The 23,354-nt window shown below is 48.5% G+C and overlaps 2 protein-coding genes across 6 annotated transcripts in view; both read left to right on the top strand.

Annotated features, from left to right (window-relative positions):
* Ubx (ultrabithorax) overlaps window positions 1-23,354 on the top strand; it is a 468,862-nt gene that overhangs the window by 97,723 nt on the left and 347,785 nt on the right. For 4 of the 5 annotated variants that reach the window (XM_072021339.1, XM_072021338.1, XM_072021336.1 and 1 more), the window contains one exon: window positions 11,961-12,369. In XM_072021339.1, the coding sequence (XP_071877440.1) occupies window positions 11,961-12,277 (317 nt within the window). In that variant the 3' untranslated portion in view covers window positions 12,278-12,369. Of the gene's footprint in view, window positions 1-11,960; window positions 12,370-23,354 lie in introns of those variants that run through there. The other variant, XM_072021341.1, reaches the window with a different exon arrangement.
* Window positions 1-23,354, top strand: part of Antp (homeotic protein antennapedia) — a 327,690-nt gene that overhangs the window by 58,756 nt on the left and 245,580 nt on the right. The gene's annotated exons all lie outside the window — the stretch shown is intronic.

Genomic DNA, 23,354 nt, shown 5'->3' on the forward strand with positions numbered 1-23,354 from the left:
TTCTCTTGAGCACGAGCGTCTGTGGCCATTTTATGATTACATGACACTTAAGATCACATGCCGCGGTACACCAAGTATTTTATGCAACTTGAAAGTACGTCTACTGATTTTGGATTTACTTCTCGGAACGTTTCTAGCACCGGCCTGAATTCCGCTACCGAACCTCTCTTCCATTTGCCCTGTTGCGCCGAGATCTTACAAAGTTAAGCATCTCCGGTGTTCCGCGTAACGCGTCTAATTTACGACGCCTCGCCTCGCCGTTGATATCCATGGTAAAGGGTAACTTGCGCGGAACTGTGTTTGAGTTACAAACTTAAATAGTTGGCGAGTAAACGTAGAACGTTTCAAAGATCGGAGTTGCACGATGCCAAAGGCGGTGTACGAATAAAAACAATCTTCGATCGTTTGCTGTTTCGCTGAAAGCTACCATCGACGAAACGCGAACTTTTGCTCGTTCATCGATATTGCCAGCAATTTCTGACTTGGAATTATTCCCCGTTCCATATATCTGATCGCGAAATGCTGAACGATCTCTGGTGAATCGAGACGATAGTGGAGGATCGAACTGCCATTTTCCTCGAGATGGTAGCGGATTCAAAGGCGGTCAGTGGCGCATTGTCGCTATGATTTATGCTGATTAAGACTGTGGTAGGGAACGTTATCGCCAACTTGTAAGTCATGGGCAGGTAGAGGGCGACTTGTGAGTTGCAAGGTGGCTGGGGCTACAAGCCGCGGCAACGCGGTGTCACAGTGTCGTGCTCGGTAATTTAGTGCGCACCAAGGTTTCTGCCGTATAACGCATTTATACAGGCTATGGCTCGATCTCTCTGTCGCCTCCCTTGGCTTTCCCGTGCTGTCGCTCCATCTCCCTTCGTTTCTCTCGCTTCGGAGACGCTACATCGTAAACGCGGCCATAGGTAGAAGGTTAGTACCTATAGGTATAATATAGGGAGTGTAGCGAAGCCCTATTCAAAGCGGATGATTCAGTGGCCGCTGCTGCGTCCGGATAAGATCTCGTTGCGCACCGCCTCGTTCATCTTAACCGCGAGTCTGGCCAACCTGTAACTACGTAACCATCCGACTCACCGATTCCTCTTCCCGTGTCCATCTCCTGCGTCGAGCAATCGCGCCAACGTGTTTTACGCTGTCGCCATATTCTTTGGGCGGAATTTGCTTCAAACATATTGGCAACCGTGAAACGTGGACTCTTTCCTTTTTTCAGTCAGGGGAACTTAATTCGTTCGGATAAAGAGGACAAAGGGAACGCGAAGACGTTGGATTCGGTGGAAAGCCACCGCACGGATCAAGAGATATAAAGAACGGGAGAACTGAGAGAAGGTGGATAAGGGTGGTGGTATTTCGACTATTTTCACGGATTACACCTGGCTAGGTTAAAAGTTTCATTTTCATAAGGCTTCCTTTTGCTTCCTGATTCCCCATTTGCATAGAACATTCCGCACCAACCAGCGCGTCTATATCGGTCCACCGGTAGATCGTAGATCGCCTCGCCGCGATATATCACGTCGAAAATCCCAAAGGTTACCTACTTCCATTCTACGATCGTGGCTGCCACGCTGAACCCGTTCGGACGCGACCAGATCCCCGAAAAGCCTCGGCCGAACGTGTTCTATCTGCCGAAAAAAGAGCAATCGTACGGCTGTCTCGAAGCCACCGCCGTGTTCTCTCTGCTGTTCGGTGGTTTGGCGCCGCCGTGGGTGGTTGGTGCGCTAGTGAAAATCGGGAAAAACGAGGCTGCGAGGGCGGAAACGCGGCACCGACGAACCGGAGACTAATCGGTCGCGGCGCACACCGGATTCCCCTGCATTTTCGAGCACGCCAGAAAAGTTGCCGGTCCAGGAACAGTTTTGGCAGCCGGCTAGCACGTCGTGGCGGCACGCGGTGCCCGGATATCGCGAATGGTGTGCTCCGTAGAAAGAGGGAGAGCGATAGAACTAGTTCCCTCCAACTTTCCATGATTTATGAGAGTTCATTATTATTTTCATGCGACGGAATGATCACGCCCCTTAGCCTAGTCTCGCTACTCGCGAGAATCCACAACTACTAGCACGAGACCGCGTCCAATGAATAATGGAGTTCTACTTCCTTTTTTCCGCCATCCCCGTCACCACCTCCTCGTCCATTCTCGGTTATTAATGGCAGTTACAGAGCTGTCCGTGAGATATACAAGAAGCTCGAAGGAAAAGGGTTCGCGTGATCTTTTATCGATCGACGTCGGTGCACGCTCGTCAAGATGAGCCAACGTGACGCGTTAAAAGCGCGCTACCACCGCCGGTGCATCGTCCCTGGCGTCCTCTCGCAACGTGCAATTCCCCGGTCGTTCCAAGTGAAACGAATCAAAAGTTACTGTTTAATTTATTCAAGCGGCCCGCAGGTTTTTCGGCTCCGGCCATCATCCTCTCGCCGCTCGGCTGATTTTTGCATGCATTTTTTATGCATCGAGCGTCCGACTCGGTGAGCTGCACGCCGCGCCATCATTTCGCTCCACCCCTTATTCCCACTATTACACGCAATACGTAGGATCAGGTAGAATTTGCGGCTCGCGGGTCCCAAAATTTCTGCCTCGGCCAGTTAACGGGGTGGACCGTACGGTAATTGAACGGCTGGAAGTCGCGGAGACTGATTTTTCGAGGGGAAAGACCGTGCGCAACTCCTCGTTGGGAGAGCATTCGAGGGCTTCGGTAATCATAGTTTCTTGCCGTTAAGCGTGATGGCGTCTTGGTCGTCGAAACCGGCTCTCCCCACCGTGTTTCCGTGCTACACTTGCTGGTGGGGGGCCCCCCGTCGGGGCCCGTCGAACTTGGAGTAGCCGAAGAAGCACGCTCAGGGTCCCAGCGCTCTCTGCGCCACCCTTCCCCGTAGCCTCCCTCCGTTCATTCCGCGTACAGCCAGTTTCGTAATCCGCATTTCCTTGCAAATTATCGAATAATCCGATTCTGTCCTGCTGCTCGCCTTTCTCTTCTCACCGGCCCTAGACAAACAGATTCGTACGAGCCAAGTTAGGGAACGTAACCGGCCGATCGACATCTTCTCGTCTGCATCTTTTCGTCCCTATTGTTATTAGCCACAAGCGGTTCACCGAATCTTAGAAATAATGGGAAATCCACAGCGTCTGGATGGCGGCCAGCTGGGTAAAGTTAGATGACATGCATCGAGGATCGGTGAAGTTCACTACTCCTTCGGTTAACCAAGCGACCCTGGTTAACTGGAGATCGTCGTGAACGCAAAAAGGACGACGTTGAGATGCGACGATGTCGTGCAACGATGTAATCGTTGGGGGCAGAAATAGGCGATTTACATTCGACGATTCACCGTTGTAAGCCACGGGCTTGACGAAACGAACGGCCATCCACGTCGACCACTTGCAAATTATCGAATCATCTAGTCCGGTACTTGTTAACTGGTACAAGTTAAGTCATTACTGCGGAATGCAGTCGTGCAGGAGCATGCATTATACATTTATCCGACCCTATTATAAGTCTACGACGCGCTACCGTGCAACTAGCCGGTATGCTCCTCGTGGCCTGTCCGACGATCCATCGATACGGTTCCAACCCTTCTAAAAATTATCTCGTGCTAAGGGTTTGTGCAACGCGCACGCCTCGCTAACTTACACGCGCTTCTTTCCCAGCCGATTTTCTCTACCCTCGGACGCTCCATTGTTTGCTGGCAGTTTTTCTTCTTCGCTGCTTCGGCATTCGCATAATTCATAAGAGCGTCCATAACGATACAATACATCGAATCAGACGTTTCGTCACAATTCAGACGGCAATTTTTTGTTACGTCGTATTGTATTAAAATTCAGACAACGAAGAATTAGGATAACAAGGAAAGAAAAAGACGTCGTTTGAAGCAGCTACGAGAACAGCTTCTTTCGAATTATCCCCTTTACATCTTCTCGTTCGTCATTTTTATCCCGACGATCGAACGGACGATTCTTGAAAGCAGAAATTCTCGCGTCAAATGTTTTCTATTCGCATTCGAACGAATCGACTAACGAGGCAGATTCCAAAGATGCACGAAAACGATGCAGAAAAACGGTTGCGGTGTGGCAAGTCGAATCGTTCTTTGTGAGGCAGAAAGTGTGCGCGTGCACCGCTGAGTCTCCATCTCTCTTACGCTCTTTCTCTTTCTCTGTGTGTTCGTCCGTCTGTGCTCGAGGTCTGTGCCCATAGAGTTGGAAATAAGGCGGCAATAAAGCATATGTAAAATATATTCTGGAATTCCTTTTAGGACGCAGATATATGGGTGGTTGGTGGGTCGGTTGCCCGCTGGTAACCGCGTCCCCCTTGCACGTCCAACGAGGGATATACACGCGTGCTGTCCTTCGTATGCGTGTACCAACCGCGTGAGTTTATAGATGCGAGCCGATGTAAGTAAGACAGACGATCCGTTTCGTTAGAGGGTGTCGCGGGGTTACCCACCTGTATCAAACTCTACCACCATCTTCCTCGCCGACCCGAGTCTTTTTTCGTCTTTCAGTTCGTCTTCGCCGAGCTTCTTTCTTCTTTTTCCACGGCCATTTATACCCCGACCCGGCCCATTTGCATCGACCCTACAGATTACGAGCTGTATGTATGACAGCCTAGTTTCTCCTATCAATTGAACGAACGACGACAAACGCGGAGGGAAATCTTTCGTCGGTTGGAACGACCCCTTTGAAAGGGTGTATTTTTTTGCAGCTTCTTCAGTGGCAACGATTACAGAATTGCTGTTCACAGAACTGCTTTCCAGACGATGTATATTTCTCGAGTACTCTCGGGCTGTAAGTGATTGGAAATTCGTTTGGTAAAAACCAAGCGAACCGCGGATAGATTTTATGGATATAAATCACCGAAAAATACAACAGCGAGAGATGGTTCTATAGGATGCTGTGTCCCTAAAATTCCAAGTTCGCGCTCGTGTTGCCCCTGGAATCGATCGTTTCTGCGATGCTTGGCGAGCGTGTTTCGAAAGATCAGCGGAGATGATGTGGAAAATGGAAATTGCATGCTTCTTAGAAACCAGTCATCTCCGAAATTGTCGAGTGGAAGGGAAAGCCGTAGAAAGAACGTTATCGGTTTATCGCGAAAAAGAGACCGATGGAGGCCGAAAGTGAGTCAGAGAGAGGGGAGAGGTGGAAATGTTGGACGGAAGAGAACAACAAGAAGGAAGAAGGAGACCGTGGTGGCATCGACTGCTCGGGCAAGAGAGATCAGGGGAGAAAGAAAGAGAAAGATATATGGAGCCACGAGGTGTCGCCTTACAACCGGCTCAGTTCGCTTACCTACGAAGCCTCTTTTGCATGCCATCTCCTCCACCATCTTGACTTGCGTTCTTCCTTTTACGCTCCGTTCCTTGGAACGTCCTCCTTCTTCTTCCCTTTGGCTCCTTCGGTCGCTGGTCCGCCTGTTCGCTTGCTCGCGATGCACCGTTGCATTCGGTCTTTGCATAATTATTACAGTTACCGCGAGTAGCAGCTGGCTTGTAGAAGAGTCACCTTGTCTCTGTAGCCTCTGCCACTACTCGGTAGACGTTGTCTTCTCGCACCGGATAGGCTACCCATGAGAGACGGACACGTCCGCTACGAGCGCCCATTCGATTCGCTCGTCGATTAAATTTCCACGCGATCTCTTCGAATTTTTATATTAATATCAAAGGCCAGCGAATAGTTTTAACGTCACAAACGAATAGCTCATGGAACGCGTCTAACGACTTGCCTCCGGTCTATTCAGCTCCTTTCCAGGATGTCTCGTTGGAAGGTATACGGTTTCGGTGAAAGTCGCGAGGCAAGAAAGGTCGCGTTATTAGATTCGATAAAAGTAGCAAAGCTGCAACCGTTGAACGTTGTTTTCGATGGTCTCGTATCGCCTGCTCGTTGAAACGCGAAGTTGGAGACGCAGTCGGTCGTTTCCTTCTCGCGTGCCTCGACCTCTGCCAGATATCATTCAACGCGACGCAGCAAATAATGCTGTACATTTAAATGAGCCGCCCCTCTCCGCGCCAATACCATAGCACGGAATAGTTAGTCTTGACTACTGATTGATGAACGAGGACGTGAGTTATGGGCGACCTTCGCGCGATTTCGTCAACGTACCAGCCGGCGTATCCAGTCGGACTACTAATTGCGGCCCGGCTAATCGTTCTTACAGCATTATACCTCGCTGTACGTTCCACGTTCGAAGGAGCAAAAAGACGAACCGCATTCTCGAACGGAGACCGAACATCGTGGAGGGCAAGTGTATCGTTACAAAATTACAAAGGACGGACGATTACCGGGGCAACGTAATTTCCAGCTCGTTGCAACGACCTGCGTGGTTCACGTGAAACCGTTCTGGTTGCTCTCGTCTGAACGATCTCGAAACGCGATGTACGCGTTCACGCCCATCGTTTTTCAACGAATTATTACATCGATGTCGGGACAGATACGAGGCACCGAGTTACACGGCAACGACGAAACATGCCAGGTAATCACGGGGACAAGTAAATATCGTATGAAGGACTAGAGGAGAATCACCGGACTGGGATGAACTCCTTTATCCCGCCAGTTGGATGGCGGCGTTTCGCGCGTGGGAGCAAAGTCGCCACCTTGCCCGCGGCGCGGCACCGCGCTTATTCAAAAGTGGCTGCACGTAAAGCCGATATCTTATTCTCGAATGCTCCATTCGTTCTTCTTATGGTATATCCTGCTGGCTGCCGGCGACATTCTTGTCCGCGTCGCGTAACTTCTCCCGGCCACCTTGCCTCCCACCCTCCGCCTCCTCCTCCTTTTCCGTATCCTGCTGCACCGTTTCGACCGATCGCGATTGCGCCGCGGTAACGACGAGTTTACCTCGATAGGCTAGAACGTACGCCGAGAACCACGCGGAATAACGATCCCCCTTTCAGCCGTGGGAGCCTCTTGCTCGGGACGAACGTCGTTGCATGCCCTGTTCTCGATATCCGACAGATTCCCCGATCTTCGCTGACGACTGCTCGCTTCCGAGTCTCGTTAAACCTGGCAACAGAGACAGACTGCCCGTAAACTAGACGAGTTCTTTGACCCTTCGATGGCTCATCGGTTTCTCATTATCGCGCAAAGAAGGATCTTTTTAATTTCAAGATTATAAGCAACGTTTATTACGTAAACAGGTAGAAGAAATATATTCCGCTTGTCAAGCCGAATCTATTTTATCTTATTTCTTCCCTACGTAATGGCCTGCGGAATAAAGAGAATACCTATCCAAGGCGAGAGAGAAATAAATCTTGGAGGAGAGCGTCGATGATCGGTAGGAAAAAGCGGTGGTACGAGCACGTAGAGAGTCGTACACGTTCCGGGTGTCGCTTATTTCCGAGCGGGCACCCCCAGTTTATTCACGTTACAAGGGTTTACCACGCGCGTATTTACGATCCCAGAGGCTTCCGTCGTCGCGCCGTAGTGAAAAGCGATCTCCGGCGCTCTTTCTGCCGGCTGGAAAGAGAGACAACAACACCTCCGCGTCGCGGTGCAGTTCGTTAGCCTGTCTTGTACATAACTTATTAATTACAGTTGACTAATGCTCTCCAGCTGTGGCGCAGCGAGCACCGTACGCTCTCCGTGCCACCGGCGTAGCTCTTCCTCCCTTCTTTCCTCGTCGTGGCGCGCACCACCGGCGGTCCTCCGGCTTTCTCCCGGCATTTTCTCAGCAGCCCCTAGCCGAGGGCGAAAGAGAGCTGCAAGAATAGTAATGGGCGAGACGAGAAACGGGAGGAGAGGAAAGGTCGGCGTGACGAGAAAGACGGTACAGGCTAGGACGAAACGAGGCGAGCGGGAGGAAAAGGGACGCATGGAAGGCCGATGGGGCGAAGAAGAAGAAGGTGGGACAGAAGAGAGTACAGCGCGAGGGACGCTAGGCAGTAACTCACGCCCCCGAGAGGATTACCTACCTTGGCAAGCCTCTGGAGGAGGGTGTACCCCACGTTGAGCTACGATCTTGCTGCGTAGCTACGCGTTTCTCATACCGAGTGTCTGCGGGACTCTCGTGCCTCGCAAACAGAGTTCGTTGCGGCCGTGAACGTTCGCGTTTCGGGAGGGACGCGGACACACCGGAAGCGCGACAACTTACGACACCAACGCGAGCAAAGCCAACACAACGTGCCCGTTTCTCCGAACCAAGCTAACTGACCTTCCCGTGTCTCGTGTTCCCAACAACCGGACAGCGAAAGGTCCTCTAATTACGTTCACGATTTATGCGGCTAACTTGCCCTCCATTTGGCCGACAAGAATTCCTGGATAGTAGAACGCCGCGCCTGATGTTTCCAAGTTACACGAACTTGTGAAACGAGCTAGACTTAGCAGTCTAGACCGACCTTGCAGGTCACAGACAAAAGTCGCTGGGTGATATAGAGGGACGAAGCAAACCGAGCGTAATTGCTATTGCATCACCGTTCGTCGTTGGTGATTTACGCACGGCCAAATTGTTCACGGCGTTAAAATTCATCTCCGTCGTTGCGGTGGTCGAACGTAGGCAACAAAAAGCAGCGAGAGCCTCGATCGATGTTAGTTCATCGGATTCGTCGGTAAGAAGAAGATGGGTGGGTAGAAGGGAGACGTTGGAAGCTACGAACGTAGGAAAGGGTGGCGAGCCTATGGGAGAAATTTCTCCCGAGCATGGGGAATTTCGCGGAAATCCTTCATGCTGCCAGCCAATTCACTTACTTTGATTTGATCGACCCCGCGTATGATCCGCTTTTGGCGTACACGATCTTCACGAGAGGGAAACGAAGGGTGGCGCTTGGCAGGTCGTGTTTTGCCATGGGTCGAGAGTTATACCGGCGTATTTCGGGCTAGCAATCAACGTATTGGTTGTTCTTATTAGAGTTGGCAACATCCAAAGTCTCTCCCTTTCCGTCTCCCTGTTTATGCTTGGCCATGTCGAAACTTGCTTCCAATCGAGGGAATCCCTAACCCCATTACTGGCGGCTCTAAACGAGCCGTGAGGATAGCTCGGGATTAGTTTCACGAAATTCGCCACGCTCGTTCGAATTTTCTCTCTATCGTTTTTACTTAGGGTGATCGGAGGAATCAATCGTTTTCCACGTGAAACAACCGCTCGAGGCGTCCATTTTTCTTGAGCGTTGTAGAAGGCCTTCGGTTAAAGGCTTTTGCCGGGGGAAAGGAATTTCCAACGATATACATGGAAACGTTTTTTTCTTCTAGAAAAGCGTGAGTTACGATGGAAATATTTTCACTCGGTCTAAGCGTGCTACTCTTCTCGGGATCGTTCCTCTCCAAATTCTGGCTACCCCTCTGACCCCGGACGGCATCCAGCGAGACTTTCCTTCTCGTTCCCCGGATGAAACACGTTTCACGGTCTCAGCATAAAATTTATCCATCCCCTTGGTTAAACAGCCACGCACGCCTCTTCTTACTTTTCCGAGAGCGTGGTAGCCTTGGAATTTTTTCTCCCCAATTTCGTTTCGCCTACGACATCCCACGGGGCGTGCGTAAGTTGGGGCGAGAAAGTGTACGATGGCTGACCGAGTTCGAGGGAAGAGACGAGTCGTAGAAGACTCGATCACGGCCACCAAAAATCAGACGAGAACGTTCGAGGATTTCCTATATATCTCTATTCCTTTCTACCATCTCCCCCGCTCATCCTCGAGAACGCAACGAATCGCCGGACGTTTCGACGAAGAAAGTTTAATTCCATTCGCGATGCGTCGTAGTAATACGTCGAAGGAAATAGAATCGAATGGAAAGAAGATACAGAGGGGAGGAAGAGTCTCGTAGGAAGAAAAGCGATCGATAGAAAATTAAAAAAGCCTTAGCGAGAGAGGGAGACGCGAGGCTGAGAAGGAGAAACGCGTCGTAAAAGAGAAGGCGGTGGTGTAGAGCTTGTCACATTTTCTACTTTGCGGAGACGTACGAGGCTGGCTTAATTGGCTGAGGTCCTGGTTTTATTTATAAGTTCCAACGAGTCTATCGACTGAGAACCCCTCCTGCTTCCGTCGAGGAACAGCGCGGGCCAAGGGAACGATATAACACCGGCACGTCGTAGGTAGGGGGACGTTCTTCGGGGGTGGAAAGGAGACACTCTGGCAACACACTGGAAGAGGCGCGGGGTCCGCGTGACAAATAACCCTTATAAACGGTTCGCCATAACTCTGTGGCCCTCCGCGAGCCCTGCTTGACAAGCTGAAATGAAAATCATGGGGATGTTGCGCCGCTGTGAGAGCCTCGTGGAGGGAGAGAAGCGCGTGAACAGAGGCGGCGGCGACGGCGGCGGCTAGGGGTGCACGCCGAAACACTTGATTACGTTGCGATAATATACATGATGCCGATATGAACTCTGCCGCGGCGTGTTGTTGCTCGTCTGCGCGCGATATTGTATAATGGCCAACTGGAAATGTTCCAGTGCGTGGTGGCGGCTGTTCGACGTGGCCGTCGCGCGCGCATGGCTCGTAGATAATAGATCGGCACAGATACGATTGTAAATATGACGCGTTTATTACTCGCTTGGTTTCCAATTGTTCGTTTGTTCGGGAAAGTGTGTATACAACGGGTGACTGGTCGATATCTATCGAAGGACGAGCCGTTTTGCGCGCGAATCTGATTCGAAGTTCGTCGCGAAATTTGAAATTTGTTTCATCCGCCGGAAGCCATCCATAAGCTTGCCTCCCGCCCCCTGTTCGGTTTAATCGGCGAAAAATTACGTTCAGAGACGACGAATTACCGGATGAAATTTCTTCGCGTATCCTCGCGACTCGACCAATTGGCGGCGTTATTAATTTCACCACGGGACTCGATATCGCCACGTCACCTATCTTCCGGGGACTAGCCGTGGGACGCGTGCAGCCGGATTAATTATTCATAACAATTAAACCCTTCGAGTGAAATTAATTTCTCGGTTTATCGCGTAATAACCGAACGATACGCGGGAAAATGGCGAGTAGCGTTTAACCGAAATTAATTGTTCCGGCCGAACGAGTCCAGACAGACTCGGAACAGCTCCAGGGGATGGTAAAAGGGAGTCGAACGCAGGAAATCGTATTACATGGGCAGTCCTTTATGTACTTCGATATAAAGCGTATGCGAACTGCGAGCAAAGGGCAGAGACCGGCTGCTTACGGGTGAGCGCAGGGGGTTGCTTTGGACCTCGCTGCTGGCAGAGGCGAAACGGGAGGGTTTTTACGAGGCAGTAACGGCCGATAAGGTGAGCTTGAGCCCCCACAGACGGGTTTATTCCGCTAGGTACAGTACCCAAGCGGCTGTTCGACAGTGTACCTATCCCGCTGTCGTACGCTCTCCTACTTTCCCTCGATGGCTTGCCGTGACTTTGCCACGCTCTATCTGAAACCGTTTACGCGCTCCCTTTTTTCTCCTTTTTGTCTCCTACTCGTTCTTTTCGAACTGCCGCTTAGAAGTTATCCCGGTGTCTCGGCGTTATCGAGAACGTTGCCGGGATTTTCCGACCATCTTCCAACTCGTTCAACGTCTTCCGCGTCTCGAGTGTCGATATTTATAGCTAGGCGGACTCTTGGATTAAAAGATCTGGTGGTTCGTTTGAAATTGTAACGAGGCGAAAACCTTCGTACGTAGAAGACTTGGTTCAACGATAGGTTTATCGTCGAATGTGCCAACATGTTAGACGAGGTGAGAATAGTCGAAGATCGCTGTTACTTTCAGTTAGGACTATCGTTTACAAGGATACGCATGATCGGTGTTGCAAACTATACCAGCAACGTTCGCTTCCAGTCGTTCAACTGCTCGTAAACAACGTTCTACTATCTCTCACGATGCCAACAACGTTCGTAGTTCGCTGGAAGCTTGAAAAAAGCGAGAAGAGAAGTAGGCGAACGTTGCTGACGTGCGTGAAGGTATTATTTCGATGGAAGACCCGGGTTCCCATCGGAATCGCCGAAATGAAGTGGACGGAAAGACACGCGATCTTTCCCTCTAGAGAGCTCGTTTGAACGTTCGGCTATGGTTTTGTTGGTTGCAGGAGCGAACGGAATGCGCAGGCGCGGCCGACAGACCTACACGCGCTACCAGACGCTCGAGCTGGAGAAGGAATTCCACACGAACCACTACCTCACCAGGCGGAGGCGGATCGAGATGGCACACTCGCTCTGCCTGACGGAACGGCAGATCAAGATCTGGTTCCAGAATCGGCGGATGAAGCTGAAGAAGGAGATACAGGCGATCAAGGAGCTAAACGAACAGGAGAAGCAGGCGCAGGCGCAGAAGGCAGCGGCAGCAGCGGCCGCGGCTGCGCATCAGCAGCAAGCGGCCGGTGGGGGACCGGAGGGGGCCAACTAGGGGTACGCCCTGCACCGGAGCCCCCCTGACCACCCCACCACCAATCCACACCACCCTCTGCTAGCACCGCAATGTACACAGCTATATTAAAGGTGAGTGACTTCTTCGATACCGATCCTTTTTTTATTTTTCTCTTTTCTTTTGCCTTCTTTGCCCTTCTACGTTTATTTTCTTTTTTATCGTTCTCTTACTTGTTTTTTGTTTTTTTCTCTTCTCTCGTCTTTTTTCACCCTTCTCGCTTCTCGCTTGTTCGCATTCGCGCTTCTATCCGTCTCCCCCTTTCTCCATTCTCCTCTTAAACGGCCAATTTCTGACTTGATCGAAAACACCTCCTGTGCGCGGCACAATCGGGTTGCAGATGTTTTATGCTTTCGCAGACTGTTTTAGGTTGGCCGTTCCGATAGATCGTGACGCGATTAGGACCGAGAATTAGCGTGTCTTTCGGATGAGAAAGTCGCCGGTAGAAAAAACGTGGACGAAATATTCGACGTGCTTTCTCCGTGAAATGTCGCGGAAAATATACAATTACACAGATCGTCAAACAGAATCTCGATCTTAAGATCTTTTCGCGTGAGCATCGCTGTGGAATCTTGGCGAAGAGTCAACTAGTCCTAGCAGTGGAGAGAATTCTTATTGAAAAAGATGTCTGGAATGGTCCCTTTCGAAAAGGAAGTTTCATCCTTTGAAAAACAAATTACCTGCAATCATAGAAAGCTTACGTTTCTTCTAGAACCCCCCAGCTTCTGATAAATCTTTCAAGTAACAGTAGCTTAACCCTTGCGTTGGGCGAATTCGCGAGGGGTGAGTCGACTCGATGGTAATGGATTTGCCGACGGCGTTGAACAACGGTTTCGCGAGACCTCTAGCGCGCATTAAGCTTGATATATCATCGGCGAAAGTTACGGGATCCCGAAGAAAATGTCGGCTGGAGAGCGTTACAAATGGTGTTGGAGGGGGTGGGATGGAGGCTTTTAGCCAGCTCCCGTGCCTTTAAAATTAAGTTTATCCGGTACACTTAATGAGGATAAACCACCTGCGAGCGTGCCTTCATAATTTCCTAAGTTATTCTGTTTGCGTGCATTTAACTCTGCCGTCTCACGGGCTCCTGCATCTCAAGGGGTTGTTGTTGTTGCCGCAGCAACTGGCTCGCGTGAAATGTTGCCCCATCGTGATTTTCATATTCTTCTATATTCCGCGGATAACTGCGTGGCTCGACGATAATGAAACGGCTGCAATTTTCTCGATTCCGTGCAGTTTCTTCGTTCCACCGTTGTTCAGATTATCGCCGATGTTAAGGAAAATTCAGTGGGCGATATATTCCAAAGTTACGCCAATTTTTCTCTTTAACCGTACAAGGCTGTAAAAAGAGAATAGGAAAAGAAAAAGTGAAATCGTATGGTTGCAGGAGGGTGACTAAAAAAGAAAAAAAAAGAAAGAGAAAGTAGAAAGTTTTTGGCCAGGTAAAGGAAAAAACAGGAAACTGATCCGCCAAAAGAGATGGCAACTTCTGTCGTTGAAACGCTATCTGCCTCGCAGCATCCTCTGGTATAATTTGTACTTTAGTCCAGGGGGCGGCCATTCGTTCCCAGAAAACGAACGACCCTTCGAATTGCTTGGCCGAAGCCAATATCGGTTGTAAAAAAAAGGTCCCCGCTTTTTCTCTGCTTTCACGAAAGCCTGCGCTGCTTCGCCGGCTTCTCTACCCGGCTTTTATGACTCTTTCCATGTTTGGCTGGAAAAAAAGGATTCCCGGGAAATGTTGGCCGTGGTGGACGCTTTGTGTCCACCAGCCGACATGCCGCCTTCGTTTTCACTCGTTATTACGTTCCTTCCCTCTCCTCCCCTTTGCTCTCGTGTTTGCCACACTCAGCTTCCTCTGTGCTGTTGCTACGAAATTAATTGTTCTCGTCTTCACTCGCAACTCGATCGCTGCTTCACTCGACTGGTTTCTCGTGCAGATTTCTTTTGCCTCTGAAGACGTATAAGGGGGTGGTTTGCAGCATCACACGTCGCTCATTGTTACGTATCTTCCTCTGACGTTCAGCCTCTTGCTTCTTTTTTAAAAAAATTGTATTTGCCACAGCGGTCGCTGATAAAACTTGTGCAACATGTTGCAACTCGGTGAAAAGAACAAAACTTGCGAAATATTCTCCGAAATATTCTAGAAAATTATGTTTGTCAAAGCAGACGCAGGTAGAACTTGCAGGGATGATGGAATTGCCACACTCAGCTTCCTCTGTGTTGTTGCTACGAAATTAATTGTTCTCGTCTTCACTCGCAACTCGATCGCTGCTTCACTCGACTGGTTTCTCGTGCAGATTTCTTTTGCCTCTGAAGACGTATAAGGGGGTGGTTTGCAGCATTACGCGTCGCTCATTGTTACGTATCTTCCTCTGACGTTCAGCCTTTTGCTTCTTTTTTAAAAAAATTGTATTTGCCACAGCGGTCGCTGATAAAACTTGTGCAACTTGTTGCAACTCGGTGAAAAGTACAAAACTTGCGAAATATTCTCCGAAATATTCTAGAAAATTACGTTTGTCAAAGCAGACGCAGGTAGAACTTGCAGGGATGATGGAATTGCCACACTCAGCTTCCTCTGTGTTGTTGCTACGAAATTAATTGTTCTCGTCTTCACTCGCAACTCGATCGCTGCTTCACTCGACTGGTTTCTCGTGCAGATTTCTTTTGCCTCGGAAGACGTATAAGGGGGTGGTTTGCAGCATTACGCGTCGCTCATTGTTACGTATCTTCCTCTGACGTTCAGCCTTTTGCTTCTTTTTTAAAAAAATTGTATTTGCCACAGCGGTCGCTGATAAAACTTGTGCAACATGTTGCAACTCGGGGAAAAGTATAAAACTTGCGAAATATTCTAGAAAATTATGTTTGTCAGGTAGAAGTTGCAGGGATGATAGAACTCGGTGAAAAAATTTCCCAAATATTCTCAGGATATTTTCATTCGAACAGCGATATTCGCTGGAACAATAACAGTTATAACAATTTTCTACGAAGCTTATTCAGAATCTCATTATCAAACGGTGCGAAAGAAGAGAAATTCGCGCGATAATTCGCAGCCGGCTGCAAATCATATCCCTTCCGCCTCTGGTTTTCCAGATAAACGGAAAACTTTATAAAGTTGCTTTTGTCGACATCCTGCCTGCCGGCAGAGGAATTCGCCAATTAACCCCACGAACCGCGTCGTAATTGTAGGCTGTGGCCGAGCGTGCAGATTTGACGATACCGATCCAGCGTGTGCGATGTTTAATCGATGGACTGGTTGGTTGGTTCGGTTGTCGTTGAGGTGCGCGTTTTCCTGAAACTTGAATTCCGCTTCTCAACTGCCTGAAATCGGTTCGCCGTGTTGTTAGCCAGCCTTAAAATAGTATTTTAGCCTTGCAAATAGCCACAAGCATAGTGCATGCATGATGCATGCATTGCTAGTCGTATCCCGCATCAAAGTCTCCGTGGAATGCAGACTCGAAAGATTTAATGCAGCGACATTTCGAAAACAACCCCTGTCTTTTTTTTTTTTTTTCTCTCTCTAAATCCTTTTTCTTTACGATCAGATTTTGAGTATTTTGGAGAGAATTTTAGAGTATTTCTGACAATTCAAGCATATTATAAATTATCGTAAGTTACGCGACATCCTGTTCGACAGGATGTAAATGGATCTTGTAATTATAACAAAATAAAGTTGACAATTAAATGTACATGTTGTTTTAAATTTTGAAATGGCCTAAGTCTAAAATTAATAAACAAATATCTACCTACCGCGCGACCAAAGTCTACGTAGCTATCTATCTATATATATATATAACAAAATTGCAACGAATTCATTGATCGATTAGAAGCAGAAGCGACGTTTCTTTTATCCCAGCGATTATTATCCGACTTCTTCTTTATCGTTGCTGTGCTCCTTTATCAGCGTAACCACGTGCCGGCCGCGTTTTTACGACGCAAAGTAGATCGTTAGGTTGGGTGCATGGAATGCTGCCAGCAACTATAATCGCGTTACGCTGGAACAGTAGCGCAGTGGCGGCGGTGGTGGTGGCAACGTCATCGTATCGAGACGCGAAATCGATTAGCGGCACGATAAATTACGATTTGAATTATATTACCATATTAATTACATATTTACGACGTTATTTATTAGAGTAAACTTGGTTGAGCGCGCGCGCGCGCGCTCGCCCGTACATGCGCGTTTCTGTTGCATTGTTTCGCGGGCTCATTAAATCCTGCATTGATAGCAGAGGGGCTGCATTAAATTCGCGATTCGATAATATAATGAGATATACATATTTTAGGGCCGTTTCTTTTTCCGACCTCTTCGTCGAATTTCCGTGAAATTTACATTTCATTGTCGGCGACGATTCACCGCCGGTTTTTGTCCGCTTCGCGAGCACACGGAGGAACAGAGACTACGTCCAATTAAGAAAGTGCACTCTCGCGGCGTGCTATCGTACGAGTAGTGACGGTGGAAGAATTTGACGGACCTCTGGTGGCGTACGTCCATACGTCAGCCTTTTTCGTCGCCTAAATAAAGAACGAGGCATCGAGAATTCCCTGTGTCGATCGCTTGTTCGCGGGCCGACCCGGTGCCACGGCACAGATATACGCGAAGATAAATTTTGACAGTGAACAAGAAAAGGCAATTTAGAGGAATTCCGGCGATCTACTTTTATAGGAAAGTTTGCCCTGTATAGGCGATAAATCGCGCCACTGGGGCCCGAGGTCTGAAAGCTAGAAATATTTAAAGGTATGTCGATCCCGAAATCGTGTTCCCGTAGCCACAGATCTATAGACAGATTCTGAGGAATCGCTAAGCGTCGATTCCTCAGATCGCAACTTTTGCCGTTCTTTTTATCTGGATAATACTATCGTTGGTACACGGAGAGTCGTTAAGTTTGTATCGGTTTTGACGGTGCACGATGAAACCATGATCTTTGCTTCGTCGATATTTGTCTGAAATATGAATTGTACACGGTCGTGTCATAGGAACTCGATAAGGTATGTTTAACGATGCTAGGAACCGCGAGTATAGTAAGTAGTATAAGCGGCTTTGCACGAACTGTTATTTGGTCTATGGCATTGCGATGCCATCTAGTGGCTTTAACGACATCGAGCTTAATTATGGCCGCCTCACTCCTGCTTCCGAGGGCGTGGTTAAGGCGGAGACTAACGGCGATGTATATTTCGTCGTATTGGCTCGTCACTCTTTATCGTTCGTCTCCATGTTCGTCGATGTAAATCTACATATTGCCAGGAAGGATTTGTTCCCTGGAATTTTTCTCGCGAACACTATCGTGGAAAAGCCTGGCGATTCGTGGGCGGCGAGGGATGCTAGAAAATCTTCGAGGTGGAAAATTCTGTAGTACTGCGCGGCACTATTTTTTGTTAATTGCTCGTTTCCGTCGTAGATGGCAGCACGGATCGACACATTCTCGGCTGATAAAGCAGCAATTCTGCTTTACCGACGGCTCAATCGGTACGCCGTTTAATTTAGAACTCGCTCCTACTTACCCAGCTTAACGCTATTCCACGGTAGTCCAATGATGGCCGGTAATGCATTTTATGGTTGTTTTTATCGACGCGGTCGTACAGTAACTTACGTTGATGGTTCTGGTTCTCAACGTCGGGATCCGTGCTCCGTGCCCAAGGCGACTGTATGTATACGATCGGGGGGTCTCGTGCCTGTGAATCCGTGTACATTGTACGTGTATACGCTGTTGCGCTGACTCGACTAGACCGCTTGCATTTTCCCGACGAACGCATTCTCGTGGCTATTCGTCAATAATCCAATAAAGCCGCGCGCGACTAGCGGCCTCATGAAGACGGAATAAAGTACCGACAGCGTGTGATTTTATTGCGCAGTAAAGCGTGATTCCGACAGATTGATGCACGATCTTTCCTCCCTCTTCCTCTCGCCGCCTTTCTATTTCTCGTTCGGCTCTTTCGTTCTTTCGCGCGCATATATTCAACTGCCTGCTCGTCAAACGGTAGGTCGGGGATCTTTATTGGCTGTAAAGGAAGACATTTTACGATCCATAAAAGCGTTTATAGCGCTCGAGCAGTCTTACCTCGGTTCTTACACCCCGGTTATATCCATTACCCCTTCCGCGGCCTTTCCAAGGGCGGCCACTGGCACGCGCTCTCTCCGCTGCCTTTGAGATTTACAGGTTACGCTCCCGGTAACACCTCGTAAACTTGGCTTAACGACTTTAACCGGGCCTAACTGCTTCCTTCCTGCAATCAGACCCTGACCTACCTCTCGAGCAGACGTCCTAGAAAAATTTCAGCGTGACCACTGTCCGTGAAACCACTGTCTCTTCGTCTCCTTTTCAACTTTTACCACTTTTTCACCGCCGCAATTTATCTTCCCCTATCTTATTCAAGACTTTACTATAAATTTCATTGCCCTTTCCTTCCACCATTTTTAAAAATTAATCGTCTAATCGAATGCCCCATGCGTTTCTTCCGATATTAAAAAAAAAAAGAAAGAAAAAAATTACTATCTCTCGAAATTCTCGTGAAACGTGATTGTGCATCAGGTTCGTCCATTTGCAAGTCAATATCATCCTTCTTGATCGACGATTAATCTGTACATTATGGGGAGAGAATATATTCGCAAGGCCACCGGAGATAAGTTCGTGTGCAGCAGGTGCGTACGAATTCAGAGCAGGAACGTGCTCTTGGCCGTGTCTTACGAGAGAGTGCGGACTGTTCTATCCGCTGTTTTATGATTTGTTTTGATTACACTTCATTACCATTTTACGCCTTTCGTTGCCACGTAACTGGCTGGCAATAACTCTTCGTTGTTGATTCTATCGCGACGTTTACGACCGTCATTATTAGCTGATACCACTTGAACTCTCGTAAAGTCTACGCCCGTGCGTCCGGGACATCCGCTTGCACGCTGGCCAACAGCACGTTGGGGGTGGGGGATTCCCGGCCAAAGGGTGGTTGCCTGGAGTGGGGAGACTTATGAGTTGCCGGATCGTCCGGCAGATCGCGTCCTTGCAGTTCGTTCTACGTCTTAATGTCATACTTCATTTATCGAGGCCTTTCTTCCTCCTCTTATCTCTTTACGACGAATCGTCATAGCCTTGGGCTTGAAACGATTGCCTCGGCTCTCCAATGCCTTCTTTCTTCATTTTTTCTTACTCTCTCGCACTCCACTCGTTCTACTCATCTCTTGCTTATTATCTTTGCTTTCATTTCGCGTGCGCTTACTTTCCGTCGTAAATTCTGCCATGACGACCGGCCGCGTGGTATCGCAGTATCTTGATGATTTCGGTGTAAATTCAAGGTGTCGAGGAAATTTATTTGTCACTCGACGAACGTATAATTGGACATCAAAAAACACCTATGTTTCCTTCTTTCCTTTTTATACTTTTTTATATTCTTTTCTTTCAGTCACGTTTTTAGATTTATGAGTACGGAATTCGAAAGTCAAGATCGTATTTTAATTTGCATCGTAGATATTTCCTCGATGATGCTCCAACGGTTTGTTTACTCGTACGTTTAACTTGCTCTTGTCGCGTGAATTCATCTTTCCATTTTCGAACAGGCCGAAATAATTCCGCAGGTGAGAATATTTTTCTTGTGTGTCTCGCTCTTAATAACGTTCAGAATTCGAGCACAAAGGGTCCGGCTCAGAGATCGCGCTTTAATTTACGTGAAATTTTCGTACGGTGCTGCGGTTGAGCACCGTGCAGCGCTGCACAGCGCGCGCGAACAGGCATAAACAAAGGCTTTTTCGCGCGGCTTGATAGCTTAATAAATGTAGCCGCTGATCCGCAGCCTGAAGGAAGCGGCGAATTTCGTAAAACCCGGTTTTGTACAACGGTATTAGCATTTAAAAGTAAGTTGCGCGCGCCCCGTCTGCCGGCGCCATTGGCCCGCATTTACACAACAATGAGGGGCCGCACTCTAAAAACTCCCAGAATCCCCGGGCTCCGAAGCGAACGCGGTGGAAAGAGCAGCGGAGACGTTGGACGAAAAAGAAAGAGAAACGGAGAATCGTAACGCCATCTCGATCTTTTCTTTACTTCCTCTCCCTTCCTCCTCAATTCCCTCGTGTCTCACCCTCCCTGCTGCTCCTCCTCGTCCTCTTCCATTTCGGTTTTGAGGTTAGGGTGCTGTGGGTCATAGAACGGGATAGAGGAGGCAACGGCACACAGCCTCCGACTAGAACCTCTTGCAACACAAAACCTAAGGCTTCCATAGCCGTTTTTTTCCTCCTTTTCTTTTCGGGTCTTGGCTAGCCACAGAGAGAGGATGGCATACGCTTCGCTCCGTCTGCCTGGATATTTCTAACACATACGATACACGCCACATCGTCGCCCTTCGTCTCTCTCTCTCTCTCTCTCTTTCTCTCTCCCCTCCCTTCCTACTCTTTTCGGACTACAGCGTGATGGCTGCCGCGACGTTGCCAAATTATCTTACATAACTACTTAATTTTTCTAGGCACCATCGATAGCATGAATTCGATCTCTTCGTCTTCTTTTTCTCGTGCTATGCTTGTTTAAAACAGGTCTATATTCGGCACGATTCGGAAAAGTATATTTTATCAGCAAGTAAAATCAAAATTTCGAAATAAAATATTGTTTCTGGTCGTAACGCTGTAAAATTTGCGCACGTAGCGATACTTGCAGTACATAAACTTCGTTAGGCGCTGCTTGTTCGTTAAAATTATGCGAATAGTAGAAATTTCCAGATGTCGATGTTCAGAAATCGATTGTATCGTTATATAGAAAAACAGGTGGAGAACAACGAGGTGGACGCGTGTTAACCGTTTCACGAGTTGTCGCGCGGTAAAAGAGCCGCGACAAACGTTTCACGAGTAGTTTTACGCCTTCTTCGTCGTGGCTGAAAAAGCACACGGACAGTGTCGGTGCTCGCGGCGCGCTGCATTTCTCTACGTGTCTCGTGTGCGCGATTACACGGTTCGTTTAACGCGGCAAGAATGACCGTGCGCGCGCGTCCGCGTTGTCCATCAATCGCGGGCAGTGGGGAAGTCCCCGGTGTTCATATGCCGTGCCACGTCCAGCAGCGAATAATTGCGACCGATAACGCAACGCCAACGCGGCCGCTAGCTTAATTAAAAAGAAACGCGTGAAAATCGTTCCAACGATTCGAAATAGGGATATCGTCCGGCGCTCTCTCTCCGCTCTCGACTCGAACGTTTCCAGTTTCGGACGGCTGCTTATTTATACAGACCACCCGGGAGCGAGATCGCGTTGAAATAAAGTGGTACGAGCTAAATGTTCCTTGACCACGAGCGCCCGCGCGCACGTAATAAATATCCCCGCGTGGAATTTATCATTGTTCGCATTACTTTATCGCGGAACGAGATTAATGTCTTTATCCGTGATGTGACCGACTTCCGTCGATTTCCTACTTTCGCGATTTTACCTATCGATCGCACCTTCTCGTCACGTTTGCGTTCCTATATAAATTTCAAAGAATTTTCTAACAAGAAATCAGGATCGATAGAAGGAAGTAACGAAGAAGTTGGAAACGTTTTATTGGTCGTGCAGATGTTCGAAGTATGAGTTATAGGTGGCGTTAACGCGTTTCTTTCTTCGCTCTGTCCTCGAGTTACAAAGATTCCTCGTGTAATGCGTTCATTGTACGCGACCGGAACCCTCGGTCGCGTCAACTTCTCCCTCGTTCGCAACCCACTTACACACATCGTAGTATTGTAGTAACCTTTCTCCTGTCCCGTTGAAGTTCTCGAAAACTTCTTCGCGTTCGTGGGCCGTGCATAAAGGCGAGCAAGTTTACGAGGATGCCGCGGCAGGGTGAACGGGCTTGCCTAATTGCCATACACTCGACGGGACGCTTACCCCTCAGGAAGATACACTTCTGGATCGCGCTGGAAGTTGGAAAAAAACCGGGAATGCATTTCTTTCGTTCTCGCAGGAACTTTACATACTCTCCATATTTTTTTTTTTTTTTCAATTCCTAAACTTTTTCTATTAAATTATAAACGAACCTTCTCCGACTTTTTGATATTTAAATGCTTGAAATAAAATGATATTTAATATTTTTAAATAGTATAGCGACGTTGCAACTATATGAATATTCCTTTGTACGAAATACGCAAAGAAGTACGCAAAGAGAAATGCGACGAGACTTCATAAAACGCGAGTTGTACGGGCGAAAGGGGTGGAAGAGATAACAGCGGTATTACGTAAGCGTAATCCCTATCCGACGATACGAAGCGAGAAAAAATTGACGCCACTTTTAGCCGGTGCCTCCTTCGTTATTGTAATGCCTGAAAAAGTTGCTCATCTTTGCAAATTATGGCAAGGGGTGGAACAAGTCGGAGGGGACTCTCTCGGTGGTCTCGCTCGATCCCTCGGGAGATTATTCTCGCATCAGACCGCGGCCGCGGTAAATTATTCGTTTTCAACTAAAAACGGACAATGGAATAAAAGTTTGGAGGGAAGTTTACGCTTCTTGATCGAATAAATCATATCCACGCTGGAGCGTGCGAGCGCGCGAAGGCGCTTTAAAAGTTCAGCCAACGGTACGAGCGGTAGCGAAATATGAGAACTAATTGCGACGCACTCCGCGGGGAGTTAAATCATAAGGAGGTGGGAAAGGATGGTTAGAATTTTGAGTTGACTCTGCACTCTCTCTTTTTCTCTCCACTCGGCTGTATATAAACTTAAGAAGAAGCAGCGGAGACGAAAAGGAAGGGACGACGGAGCGTAGTTATATCCCGCGCATGTTGGCAGTAGCTCTGGTGTGTTTTTCATTTTCTTTATATCACCCTTGACGCTCGTAAAACCATTACCCGTGACCGAGCGAACGCAACTTCTATATAAAGCGCATCGGTGTGTACACATCCACAGTCGCAGTGATCTACGCGGTCTTTGATGATACTGGAACTTCTTTCGCTTCCTCGTTCTACCCTCTAGCTGCTTCGCGACGACGAACCCAATTTCCTCGGCGACGGGAATTCCACCCCTCGGATTTTCTTCGTTCACGTGCCCACGGGAAGGATTCAGTTTTCCCCGATACCAATTACAAACCGTATACCACTTCTCTTTCGCGATTTCTCCCTTCGCAA

This window comes from Bombus fervidus, chromosome 19 (assembly GCF_041682495.2).
Source record: "Bombus fervidus isolate BK054 chromosome 19, iyBomFerv1, whole genome shotgun sequence".
Classification (NCBI taxonomy): Eukaryota; Metazoa; Arthropoda; class Insecta; order Hymenoptera; family Apidae; genus Bombus; species Bombus fervidus.